Source organism: Bombus affinis, chromosome 1 (genome assembly GCF_024516045.1).
Source record: "Bombus affinis isolate iyBomAffi1 chromosome 1, iyBomAffi1.2, whole genome shotgun sequence".
Lineage (NCBI taxonomy): Eukaryota > Metazoa > Arthropoda > Insecta > Hymenoptera > Apidae > Bombus > Bombus affinis.
Window position 1 is genome coordinate 12,638,211 of NC_066344.1, and position 13,091 is coordinate 12,651,301.

Consider the following 13,091-nt stretch of genomic DNA (forward strand, 5'->3'; position numbering starts at 1 on the left):
CACTAATACAGAAGAATCCAATGTTGGAATGAAAAGTTATTTAGATGATTCAAGAATAATGTTAGGTTTTTATTATGTTCTAGTATAGATATAGGTTTTGCATGATACTTACATAAATAAACATGATTAATATAAAGAAATTATGAGTTATATATAACTTGTTATTAAAGTATTATATGGCTATTAAAGCCATCTCTTTCATGGGCGCAAATTTTATTACAAATAAAATTACTTTATAGGGACTACAAATATAAAGTGTGTGTATTGTGTGGGAATTAGAAATTTCGGTATTCCATAGGACAATTATCGAGCAGTATGCATCTTTTATATTAATTCTTTTTTACAACGCCTTATGTGTCATAAAAGATATAATTCTATAATGAAACTCCTACTGTATTACGATAAAGGAAATGAAAGTACGATTATTTCTCTTGTTTATCAATATAAACTTTGATTTACTACAGTTAAACTTAAATCGGATAAAATTTTTATCAACATCTTAAATTTATTGCAAGGTATTTTTGGATTTTTTATTATACTCAGGAATGAATTTTTTATAATAGAGTTTCATATTGTGATTGTTACTTAAAAATGATAAAGATGTATTAATTAGTTGAATATTAATAGTATTCCTTAATACAGAGTAGTTACAAGATAATCAATATCAATACGCGTGTAGTTCTCCTCCATACTTCGAAAATGCATTATTTTCTTTAACAATCGTACATAGTACAGTTCTCTGTAAGTGATAATGTGTAATTAGAAAGCTTTGAATAAGCTTGGGCAAACCAATATTTATATTGATATATTATGAATATTTACAGTATATAATATTATATATATATATATATATATATATATATATATATATATATATATATATAATAGTATATAGTATATAATATTCACACATATAAAAAGATACATTTTATACATGTAAAACGATAATCATAAACATTTGATTAAAATAATTTCTTTCATTCTGTTAAAAGATGTAATAAACCAAATTATTTAAACATTGACGTCTTTAATATATCAAGTAAATAAATGAAACTTGATAGTAGATATATTAAGGGACGTAATTATGAAATATACTCAAGCTTACTCTAATTTACGATAGAGATCACTTTATCGTCGAGCCCTTCGTGCTCGAGGAGTACCGCGTCCGCGAGAGAAACCTCGACCACGTGTTAGCTTCACTTGCGGATTTAGATCTCTGTCTAACTTCTGAATAGATTTTTCATGATCAACCTGTTCTTTTTCATCTTCATTGTCAATTAAATTACCTATTTCCGCCTCGTTATCATTATCAATATCGGCCCATATTTTATCAACTGGTGTCTTCTTTTCTGGAGTATTAACAGTATTTTGCGAAGGCTGTTTTCCGCTCTTTTCCGCTTCACGAGTTTCTTCTTCCTCAGATTCTGCATCAGCTTCAAGCGGATCATACTTTTCATCTCCGTCAGTTTTCTTTTGAGCATTTGCATTTTCAACATTGTTTTCTTGTACTTCTTTCATTTCCACATTATTCTCGTCTTCAGAGTGAACTACTTTACGACGTTTCCAGCTCCCGTCATATTCCTTGTCATTTTCTAGAGAGTCGTCGTTAGTCTACACAGAAAAATTACTTATTATATTGTGTGCATATTGTGTACATTAAACCCTTTTACGTATTAAAATATACCTCAAGTTTTTCTGTTGATCTTTGTTCTGTAGTTTCCGTACTCGAAGTTAAAGCCTTTACTTCTTGCACGAAATTTCGGTAATGAGTAATACTACGTAAATGAGCATTCATATCTTCAGCTAACAGCATGAATCTTCTACATTTTTCACAATAAAATCCTTGAACTTCTTTCACCATAGATTTTCCTGAAACAACATGTATATATAGATAAGTGAGTCTTAAAATATTAAGTAGATAAGTGCAATTTACCAATGGAAACTTGATTTTGTCGACAATATTTATAAGATGGAATTTTGAATTTCTTTTCACTCAAATTCTCAGCAATATCCGTAACATATTCCTGTTCTTCTATAGCATCTTCCTCCTTTTCATTTTTATTGTCAGAACCAACATCTTTTTCTTCATCTTCTGCAGTACGCACTTCAGATTCTCCTTTTGCAAGTTTTTCTATAAAAATGGAAAACAACATTACATAATCTTTATTGTGACAATAGTTTCTTTCAAATATCTTTTCATGTACCTTTCTTTTTATTTTTTCGTTGTTCTTCACACTGCACAGCTTTCTTCATGTGTCCAGGAGTTAAACAATGTTCATCGTATTCAATACGCGATGGGAATTCTTTCAAACATGGGAAACATCTTGGATGCAAAAATGTTTTTAGCTGTTGATGTTTCTCACTCTTTCTGTGCGTGGATAATGTTCCATAAAAATTCAAGTCACACATTGTGCAATATTCACGTACATTCAAATCTACAGACACCTAAATAAAAAATAAAATACATATAAAACATTTTATAAGTTATTAAACTTTTACATTTGTATATATACTTACTTTCTTACCACGACGTTTCGAATTAGTCAGACTAAGTTCGCGTTGTTCTTCTGCTACTCTTAATTCGTGCCGCATGAGATCAACCTTTAATTTATATGATTCATCTAACTTTTCCATCATCAACTGATGTGCTCGCCCGCGTAAATGATTTTCGAAAGACTATAAAAAAATAAAAAGATGATAATACCAAAGATGACCTCGATTGAATGTACAATATATATTGAGTATTAAGTATATACATATCCATCCCACATATGTTTGTTACAAATGTGACAGAACATATGACTCATTGGAACCTCTGCATAACGACTTTCAGCGTGTCTTGCTTCCGATTTTTTGCCTGTCAATTTTGAATCCTTCTCCGTTGTAGATGTATTTGCTTCTTTCGGTGGTGTTTCTTCTGTTGCAGGTTTGTCTGGCTTTTGTTCTTCATCATCTTGAGGCTTTTCTTCTGTTTCCTCAGCTTCTAAAATTTGAACATCTTCGGATTCCTTTTTAGTATCCTTCCGATCAGCTTTCTTGTCATCAGATTCTTCATTCACTCCACTAGTATACAAACAAACAAAATTTTTATTATAATTACAAATATTAATCAGATCTATATATTGTGCTTTTTTGCTTTGATATAAATATTATAATTTTTTAATATGTGTTTTAGTAAAAACACATATATACACGAACTTCTCAATATCGATAGCCAGAAAGTAATTGGGCATAATATTAAGTTAAAAGAAGATAACTCACACTTCTAACAACTGTATACAAATTTAATCAACCTATTATTATGAACAAATATTTGGATAATGTGTATTGAAAGAAGAACGCATGGGGAGTATTTTATATGATTATGAAATACTAACGTTATGAGATTATAGGTAATCTAATTTAAATTTGAAATGTGAGTTGAGTTTAATCAACAATGACGAGTGAACATATAACATGATATGTAGACATATGTATATATAAATGCATATATACGTATGTATGTAGTACTTTTTTAAAAGTCAGACAAGAGAAAGGACACAATGCTAATTCTTTAGCAATCATACCATATGTACGTAACAAACACCGTACATACAGAGATAGGTGACAGAATGAGACTTACTGAAGTTTGAAGAAACTATTCACAATCACCAGGAGCTTACCTTGTTACAGCAGGTGCTTCTGTTTTTTCATTATCAGAGGTCTTAACGTCCTGCTGTTCCTTTTTGGCAGTCTGATTTTGTTTAGAGGCAGGAATTGGTTTAGAAGATTTATCGTTGTGATGTTGAGTTTGGTTTCCATTCATACGCTGATTGCCAGACTGGGGTGCACGAGATTGTTGTGCAGATGGACCACGTCGCCCAGCAGGGCCATCACGGGCGCGATTGCCCATCTAGTCATGTAGGTCAAATGACCAAACCGTCATGAGAAGTATCTGATATATTTGCGATTCTTCTCGAATCGAATTTGATTTTAGCAACCACTGGGATATTTGAGGGAGAAAAATATTCTACTCGATTCGGAAGCAGGACGTATTTAGTGTTTCAATGAACACCAAAGGTCAGTATTTCCACAGTTTAGTGGAAGGGAAAAGGAAAGTAGTAGCAAATCGTTGAAGATGCATACAATCGTCGCATCATCTAACTTTGTACAGGCAATGATCTTATTGATCATAAGATATGATATTTATAAAACACATACTTTTATCCTTTGAACATAGCTCAATAAAGCTCAATGAAACATAATCAACAAGAAGAAGAAGTTAAATCAGTGAACAATGCAGCTTGTAATCAATACTTTTGAATACTGTTCTTCAGCTACTGTTCTTTAACTACAATGACGAATAGAAGACTTGGGCGGATTATAAATGAACCAAGTTAGAGGAGAAATATATCTGCATGTCTATACTGAAATTTGTTACACAAAATCACAGTTAACTTCCACTACTAAAAATGAGAATACACATATTTTGAAATCAATACACGTCTCGTTATCGTGTTTCTTAACGAAATAACATTGCGATGGTAATTTTCTCCTATGAAAATCGTGTTTGGCACAACTAGTCCAGCAGTAAGAATTGCTTATACTTAGTAACTGCACAGGGTAGCCACGTAGCATGTCATCCACTAACTGAAAGCCTCATTAATGAATCGATCAATGAACATAAAAAGGAGAATTTCAAACTTTCAAACTAAGGATTGGTGTTGTTGATGTATAAAAAAAAAAAAGAAGTGTAGACTAGAAATTGCCCTTACAATTTTCATTCAAAACAATCTGCATATTAAATAGAAGATATGTATTCATACCTTGTTATATGGTTGTGGTCGTTGATTCTTCATAGGATGCCTAACAGGACGATCATTAAAACGCCCAGAAGAAAAGTTCTGCTGATTTGGAAAGTTAGGTCCTGGTCCGCTAAAGTTATTTCCAAGGCTGAGAAGTGATGGTACCTGCTGTAAATACAAAATATCATATGTAATACATGATAGTATAACAAAAATGACAGATAATATACATAAAAATGAAGTCTCCTAACTTGTGGTTGTACTTCTTGCTGACTGCGAAGTAAGTTTGAAAGGAGATTACTAGCTATTGCTAGTTGTGCTTGTGGCGATGCTAAAGATAAATTATTATTAGGTGTTGGTAAAATTCCTCTGCCGGGCATCATTCCTCCTTCCCAAGGATTCATTCCACCACTTCCACCGCTACCTCCGCCTCCACCACCTCCTCCACCCCCTCCCATTCCACCACTCATATTGCCACCCATACCTCCACCACTTCCTCCCATATTTCCAACCCTTCCTCCGCCACCTCCACCACCACCACCTCCTCGATTATTAAAGTTTCGATTCCCAAAGGAATCACGTTTTATTCCCCGATTAAAAGACATTGTACCTAAAAACAAGTACATATAAATACCTTACAATAACAGAAAATATTACTTTATTATTACAATATATGCATACATACATATGTATTGTATATATTCTTTAAATGTAATTTATTTATTTATGATAAAAATTATAGTAGTTTTATTTCTCAAACATGATAACATTATAACGGTATAGGAGTCAAAGGACGACGCGAATCGAGAGAACTCATGTTGTTGTTTTGCATCGGGACATTGACACAACCTAGACGCAGGAAACGTAATGACAAATAAACTCTGGGCAAAGTAATGTCGCCGCTACATGCAATCGTCGAATGAAGACGAATTTGAATTTTTCGACTCTCCCCCGACCAGTATAAATAAACGGACGCGATCGCGAGCGAGATAGTATTTGACAGTATTTACAGTATCTCCGAGTATTACAAGTATCTACCGAGTTACGCGACGAGCATTAGCAAGTATTTATCCGCTATTTTATTTTGCGATTTATACTTTGTACTAACGACTCACGTATACAGGCTGTACATTAATTTATTATTTTAAATATATTCGACGGTTTCAACAACAAGCAATCTCGTCCTTTAAACCTCACGTACTATTCTCTACACATAAACCTTTACAACATAAATATTTAATAATAATTGTATTATCATACTGCACAATCCTAAGTTTCTATAGAGAGAGACAGAGAGAGACTACCCATTTTAATTTATAAATGGAGTCTGTAAGGACGTCTATTTCCGATATGAGAAGTTATATCGTTTACAATAATTTATCTACCTACGGTTTTACATAAACAGTAATAATTCATAATTATACATACGTGTATTATATTTTAAGTAAACGCAAAAGAAAACACTGAGTATATAATAGAAAAATTAATTATTTAAAATTTTTTCAATTGATGTTTTACACATCAAACGACGCCGTACAATGTGACTGCTAAATTTCAAAAACTTTTATTATCGTATCAAACTTCTATTCATTTCGAATTTAAATAATCTAAATTGTACTCAAAATTTTTAATAAACAACTTTTGTTGGAATTTGATTGGAAAAATAAGCAACTACTCACCACAAAAGTAGCAACTTCGACCACAGCACAAGAAAAGGAGGCAAAATGGAAAGCTCAAGGAAATGGAGTCATCAAGCGTCTACCATGAACTAGAACAATAAAAGCGGCATTCAAAATGGTCGATGTCAAAAGCTACTGCTTGCTTTTGATTGGATGACACTGTAATCTAATAAATACACACAAAAAATTAAAAGTTTTATTTCCTTTCATTTATGTAATATGTGATATAAAGAAGAAAAAAATCTTTAAATACTATGATATGAAAAATGTATCCCAATTTATATTTGATATTATGAAAATGAACTATAATAGTTAATTTCTATGTAACAACTGATTTTAAGCAGGTATAAATATTTTCCCTTTTTGTAAATTCAAATGTAAAATTGTTAAAGCAAATTAACTAATTTTTATGTATTTGAATCGTGGAATTATATATATTTTATTTTTTCTTATTAATTATTTTTATTCAAAACCAAATATGTTTATATTTATATCTTCAATGACAATATATGTTTTCGATATTTTTTACTAACAGCACATTTAGGCAACAGTGTTACACGTGCAATTGGCGCCTAGGCAATACTGCAATTTTCCTATTGTTTGTAACATTTATACATTATTGACAAACCACTGATCGATATTATTGAGGTATTCGTGCTTTAGTACAGTTATATAAAAAACTTATATGTATCACATAGTAAACTTTTTGTTAAATAATGCCGATAATAGCCGGTGTTTGTAAAGTAAAATTATGATGTTCCTTAAATCTTGCTTTATATTTATAATATTTCTAGGAATCAACTTTAACGTTTAATGGTAAAACATAATGTCAAATCAAAGACCAATTTCTTGTGGTCTTGACTTTTGTGCAGCACCAAATTTGAGTAATTGTCTTCTTACAGCAAATGCATCAAAGTAAGTAACAAATTATAATATATATTTTATCATTCACCTTTATATTGTTATTGTTATTGACCTTACTTACAGATATGAGTTTATATGTGCTCCACTTGTCCATCCATTGTTTAAAAGAGAATTTATTTGTGGAAGGGCAAAAAATCGTGCTGGACCATTTACCAGGCCAGACATAGTTTTATGCAGTTCTGGTAAGGGTAATCAGTACTGAAGAACTCAAGCAACAAAATATTATTAAAATATTATTACTTATTTTATAGATTGGAATACTTTAATTATTGGTAAATTATCACCACATATTAAAGTTGATTCAAAAAATCCTAGCTTAAGGAAAAACAGCGAAGAAGCTTTAAAGCAAGAATTAGCTTTAGCAAGTCATTTAGGTCTTACAGGAGTTACTTTTAAATTGACAAAAGGAATAAAAGAAAATGCAAATCTTAGCCGCATTATTTGTGATACAGTTTCAAGCATTTGCAGTTTACAGGTATACTGATTAACAAAATAAATTTATCATACGCTTTGTAAGCTAAAGTTGTCTTAATATCATTACAGATTTGGGTTCAGATTCCAATGGAAAATCCAATCAAACAAGCTTCTTCTTACAGAGAAGAAGATTGTGAGGGTATAGTAGAAAATCCGTGGGAATGGTGGAACGGCTTCAGAATAGTTTGTGATTATAATAAAAAAGTATGTGTTGCATTAATTGTCAGCCATGATCTTCCTGATCAAGAAGAGGTATCTCAAAAATTGTTGTTTTCTACGTATTTCATTAGTAACATGAAAATTCAAATGAAATAAAGTTGATTTAATTATAAGATTGATAGGTGGCTAGGAGAACCAGTTAGGTGTTTGATCTTTCCAACAACATTATTTATCACAAACAAAAAAGGATATCCTGTACTCAGTAAAGCACATCAGACATTAGTGAAAAAGTTTGCAAGGCTAGAAGTACAATTTATACTTACAGGGCAAAATCGATATCAAAGTATTACTTATTATCATAATTATTTGGAGTACTTATGGAAGGTAAAATTTTATATATATTTAGTTTCAATTTTTTAATAATAATAATTTGGTTCAAATATTTCTATTTAATTACAACAATTTCGTACAGAATTGTGCATCAGATGGACCAATTGAAAGATATGCTCGTGGTTATGAAGATTATCTGCAATCTCCTTTACAACCACTTATGGATAATCTTGAATCTCAAACATATGAAGTGTTTGAGAAGGATCCTGTTAAATATACACAATATCAAACTGCTATTTATCAAGCAATTAGTATGATTGCGGCTACACCAGAAGACAAAAATAGGAAATTGTACTAAAATACAAAAATAATTATAACTATTGACAAAACAATACCACCTATTGACAAAATCCGCAATCACTTAGTTGCCAACTCAATAATTATAAAAATGTATTACTATTGTTCAAAAATGTAAAATTTTATTTTAATTTTTAGAGTAATAATGGTAGTTGGAGCTGGAAGAGGACCACTTGTTCGTGCATCTTTAAATGCAGCAGAAAAAGCAAATCAACCAGTTAAAGTATATGCTGTGGAAAAAAATCCTAATGCAGTATTGACGTAAGATATAATAATTGTAAACTTTCCTGTGCATTATGTAGAGAAATATCTTTTTAATTTATTATGCATACAGTTTACAAGCACTAGAAAAAGATTTGTGGGAGGGCAAAGTAACAGTTGTATCTTGTGATATGAGAGAATGGAACTCTCCTGAAAATGCTGATATTATAGTGTCAGAGTTACTTGGTTCATTTGGTGATAATGAACTTTCTCCAGAGTGTTTGGATGGCATTCTGCGATTTTTAAAACGTACATAATTTTATTATATTACAAATATTATTAATGAAATATTTCAACTTTCGTACTTATTTTTATAAATCATTTAATACTGTCTATCATCAGCTGATGGTGTATGTATACCGTCTTCGTACACATCATATATTGCGCCCGTGCAGTCATCTAAATTGTACAACGAAGTAAGACAACACGGAGAAAAAGACAAACACTCTTTAGCGCACTTCGAGACTTCATATGTAGTTCATCTACAAAATAAATATGACATTGCAAAACCGCAACCATTATTTACTTTTAGACATCCAAATTATGGTTAGTAAATCAGCAATATTTAGTAACTGCCATTACATGATATATGTCTTTCAAGTATTATTATATTTTCAGCACCTTTTACTGATAATTCAAGATATGAAACAAGAGTATTTAAAGTACGTCAAAATTCTATATTACATGGCTTCTCTGGATATTTTGATACTATTCTATTCAACAATACCGTACTAAGCATAAAACCTAGTACACGTAGTCCTGGAATGTTCAGTTGGTTTCCTATCTTTTTCCCAATTAGGGTAAGATAAATTTATATCATTGTATTTTAAAAGAACGTAACATAAAATACAATTTATTGTTATAGGAACCAGTACAATTAAAAGCCGGGGACGAAATAGTTGTTCATTTTTGGCGTCAGTGTAACTCTAAGAATGTGTGGTATGAATGGTGTATTAGCAAGCCTTTTCCAGGACCTATCCATAATCCTGGTGGTCGTTCTTATACTATAGGTTTATGAGTTAATGTTTATTTTCGTGATTCACTTATTTAAAAAGAAATCTCTAATATTATAAAATATCCTTCATCAATAGAACTGTAGTAAATATTCTGTTACACATTTTTTCTAATAAAAGTGATTCATTATACAACAACTTCTTGAATAGATTATTGGTTCTAATAAACAGAAAATATTCTTTTAATTTTGTAGAATAAGTTCCTGATATATATATATAAAATATTTCGAAATTAGTATAGATGTATCTGTATATGAAATTAGTATATATATATTAGTATAGATGTATAGATGTATGTAATATGTATGTATTAGTATAGATGATATTAGTATATATGTATTAGTATAGATGTATATATGTTTATGCTTATTAAAGAATTGGATATGTACATTTACAATTTAAAAAACATCTATCTAATATCAAATGATATATTAATATAGTTTTGTCATAAATGATATAAAATAGAGATAATTTAATAAATGTTTTAGATTAGTGTTTAACGTTTCTGTTTGTGGATTATCCATATCCAATACGGAGGTCACTGATATTGCACAAGTTTGATAACATAAATTACAAGTTATCTGCCGAGTGTGTTTCTAGTGACCTTTTAACCTCACGTGATCACACACAGAATTTCAATAATATTACGTTTTGTCTAGAGCTATAAAAAGATTTTTACTTTCAAGTTAAAAGAGTAGACCTTGTTTTTGTTATCAAAATTAAGAAATCGGAACATTACTCTTTCAAGAAAATATATATTAATACTATATACTTACTTTCACATACTTTCTGTAAATTTTAATCCAATTTTTTACTGAAATCATATGATGCGGTTAGAAATTAATTAAAAATATTTTTCAAATAATTTATAATAATTAAGCGTTTATTTATAACAGTTAATTTATTAAGACTTTGTTATACAAATCATAGTAACAACGAATATTTAGAATCATTATTTATTTTTATTTACATTATTTATGAAGACATGTAATTAATAATTATAATAAATAATGTGATTACTTATTATAATTTAAAATATTTATATACATATATAATGTTCAAATTTGGATAGTTCAGGGATCGATTCTTAAGTCTGAAAATCGAGTTTATTATAACAATACTTAAATAAAATACAGAGGTAAACAGCAATTAATAATAATTAATAACAATAAATAATAATGAATAACAAAGCTTTGTACAAGGTCTACCTGAAAATCGAGAATCGATTTTCCACGTCCTAAACTACCACTCTTTCTCTGTTAATTTTCAATACTCTAAATAAAAATTTCCTTCTTGTGACCGTGTCTATTTCTAATGCCCGAAATCCTTCTTCTTCTCTAATCGTCCGTCTGTGTAATGACTTTTTGAGAAGTTTACACATATTGTTTGAACTCTTAGGAAGTTTACACATATATAAGTATTTATTGAGTATAAAGTATACATATGTAAGTGTACAACATTTATATGTATATTTGATTGGCAATAGTTTGAATTATGATGATGAAATATATTATACATGATAAAAATCATCGATAATCTAAGAACACATGCTACATAGAAATATATTAATTCCTTCAAATCCCGCGTTTCGTTCATATTAAACTCTGCCGACATTGGGGAAACATTACAAAATTAATTGAGAACGTAACGGTCTACACATTGCATGATACGTGTTTTATAGGTTAAAACTATCTGATTGTTTTAAAACTAAAAAAACATAACTCAACATGGCAAAAGTAGTTGCACAAATGACAAAATATACTGCAAGAACATTTTTACGTACTTCAACGGAAAATTTATTTAACTTTTTTACTCCGAAAGTGTCATTATATGTTTCACGTTCCATCGTTACTACTCGTTGCTTAAATGCCGGTAAGTTTAAAATGTATATTAAAAACACAAAATAAAAAAATTATATATTTATAATAATATTCTTAGAAACAAGATCTTAATGCTAACAGTATATTTATTGGTTATTAATTATCAATAATCTAAAGAAGAATATTGCATCACGCAGCATATCTTACTGCATTTTAAAAAAATTGCCATTCATGTATATATTTTTGTTGTTTATGATATTTAAAAGCTTAATTGTTTAAGAAAATTGGTTTATGAAATGTAGTTGATTAAAATAAATATTTTTTTAGTTTATAGTAAATATGATGTATTTAATATATTGTCTTTTTATTAAACAAGATTAATGGATATTTTTATATATTTAGAAGTTATAAATAAAATTTTTAGAAAGATTTTATACGGAAAAACATGAGTGGATAACAATTGATGGTAACATAGGCATAGTTGGAATATCCAATTATGCACAAGAAGCATTGGGTGATGTTGTTTATGCTCAGCTTCCAGATGTTGGTTCTGAAATAGAGAAAGAAGGTTAGAACGTTCGTATTTTAGATGTCTCTCTTAAAATAAAAATTGAACTCTATTATGTTTTCTACTTGATAAAAATGAATTTCTTTACAGTTGAATGTGGAGCTTTAGAGTCAGTGAAAGCTGCTTCTGATTTATATAGTCCTGTCAGCGGGAAAGTAATAGCAAAAAATGAAGATGTTGAAAGAACACCCAGTTTAATAAATACCTCTTGTTACGAAAAAGGATGGTTATTCAAAATAGAATTAAGTAAATCTGATGATCTAAAAAGTCTAATGAATGAGGAAGCGTACAATGAATATTTAAAGTCTGATCCATCATAAACATATTATTATATTTCTAACATGTATAAAATTAGTTGATAATGATTTAATCTTTGTTATTTTCAATTGTGTTATTAGTGAAAAAGAAATGTGAATATTTTTATTTATTTTAAACCTTATAATAATCATGCATGATCAAATATACGTATGAATATCATATTATCAGCAAAATAAGTATAGTTTATTGATTGTTTAATCAAATAGGAAGGCATTGCCTCCAAGAAAACAAATTTATAAATTGTGCAATTGTAATAAAGTGTTATAAACTAATATATTGTATCTTTGCAAATGTAAAAAAATAAATTGTAAACATTATTTTGTATATAATAAAGATTAGACAGTATGTTTAATGAAATAAATGTGGTGTATTATGTAAACATTGCAAATTAATAATATGAAGCT

The 13,091-nt window shown here is 29.5% G+C and overlaps 3 protein-coding genes across 5 annotated transcripts; 2 read left to right on the top strand and 1 right to left on the bottom strand.

Annotated features, from left to right (window-relative positions):
* Positions 1-48: 48 nt before the first annotated feature.
* Positions 49-6,558, bottom strand: LOC126921306 (zinc finger protein on ecdysone puffs). 3 transcript variants are annotated; one of them, XM_050732805.1, is made up of 11 exons: positions 6,464-6,558; positions 5,036-5,394; positions 4,806-4,952; positions 3,663-3,892; positions 2,757-3,063; positions 2,518-2,676; positions 2,205-2,445; positions 1,934-2,131; positions 1,685-1,869; positions 1,106-1,611; positions 49-739 (listed from the first exon to the last, which is right to left on the bottom strand). In XM_050732805.1, the coding sequence occupies exons 2-10, from the start codon at positions 5,387-5,389 to the stop codon at positions 1,129-1,131; spliced, it is 2,304 nt and encodes a 767-aa protein (XP_050588762.1). In that variant the 5' UTR covers positions 5,390-5,394; positions 6,464-6,558; the 3' UTR covers positions 49-739; positions 1,106-1,128. The 3 variants fall into 3 exon arrangements, with proteins under 3 accessions (XP_050588762.1, XP_050588753.1, XP_050588743.1); XM_050732796.1 differs by adding an exon at positions 5,470-5,633 and having other exon boundaries at positions 49-1,611; positions 6,464-6,547; XM_050732786.1 differs by having other exon boundaries at positions 49-1,611.
* A 230-nt stretch (positions 6,559-6,788) lies between these two features.
* Positions 6,789-10,119, top strand: LOC126921327 (protein arginine N-methyltransferase 5). Its single transcript, XM_050732823.1, has 13 exons — positions 6,789-6,807; positions 6,999-7,111; positions 7,258-7,378; positions 7,451-7,569; positions 7,639-7,862; positions 7,931-8,113; positions 8,195-8,404; positions 8,493-8,701; positions 8,846-8,968; positions 9,042-9,217; positions 9,311-9,514; positions 9,587-9,768; positions 9,834-10,119. The coding sequence occupies exons 3-13, from the start codon at positions 7,290-7,292 to the stop codon at positions 9,984-9,986; spliced, it is 1,872 nt and encodes a 623-aa protein (XP_050588780.1). The 5' UTR covers positions 6,789-6,807; positions 6,999-7,111; positions 7,258-7,289; the 3' UTR covers positions 9,987-10,119.
* Positions 10,120-11,486: 1,367 nt separating this feature from the next.
* LOC126921476 (glycine cleavage system H protein, mitochondrial) lies at positions 11,487-13,048 on the top strand. Its single transcript, XM_050733141.1, has 3 exons — positions 11,487-11,853; positions 12,226-12,369; positions 12,460-13,048. Exons 1-3 carry the CDS (start codon positions 11,709-11,711, stop codon positions 12,687-12,689), a joined length of 519 nt encoding a protein of 172 aa, XP_050589098.1. The 5' UTR covers positions 11,487-11,708; the 3' UTR covers positions 12,690-13,048.
* Positions 13,049-13,091: the final 43 nt, after the last annotated feature.

Bases quoted from the DNA above. Each gene is read 5' to 3' on its own strand.
- LOC126921306 (XM_050732805.1), bottom strand. From the start codon at position 5,389: ATGTCTTTTAATCGGGGAATAAAACGTGATTCCTTTGGGAATCGAAAC. The intron at 2,677-2,756 runs GTATATACTTAA...ATTTTTTTATAG, and splicing joins AACATATGTGGGATGGATAT to TCTTTCGAAAATCATTTACG. The intron at 1,612-1,684 runs GTATATTTTAAT...TTTTCTGTGTAG, and splicing joins GATCAACAGAAAAACTTGAG to ACTAACGACGACTCTCTAGA.
- LOC126921327 (XM_050732823.1), top strand. From the start codon at position 7,290: ATGTCAAATCAAAGACCAATTTCTTGTGGTCTTGACTTTTGTGCAGCA. The intron at 7,570-7,638 runs GTAAGGGTAATC...CTTATTTTATAG, and splicing joins CATAGTTTTATGCAGTTCTG to ATTGGAATACTTTAATTATT. The intron at 9,218-9,310 runs GTACATAATTTT...GTCTATCATCAG, and splicing joins CATTCTGCGATTTTTAAAAC to CTGATGGTGTATGTATACCG.
- LOC126921476 (XM_050733141.1), top strand. From the start codon at position 11,709: ATGGCAAAAGTAGTTGCACAAATGACAAAATATACTGCAAGAACATTT. The intron at 11,854-12,225 runs GTAAGTTTAAAA...TAAAATTTTTAG, and splicing joins TACTCGTTGCTTAAATGCCG to AAAGATTTTATACGGAAAAA. The intron at 12,370-12,459 runs GTTAGAACGTTC...ATTTCTTTACAG, and splicing joins TTCTGAAATAGAGAAAGAAG to TTGAATGTGGAGCTTTAGAG.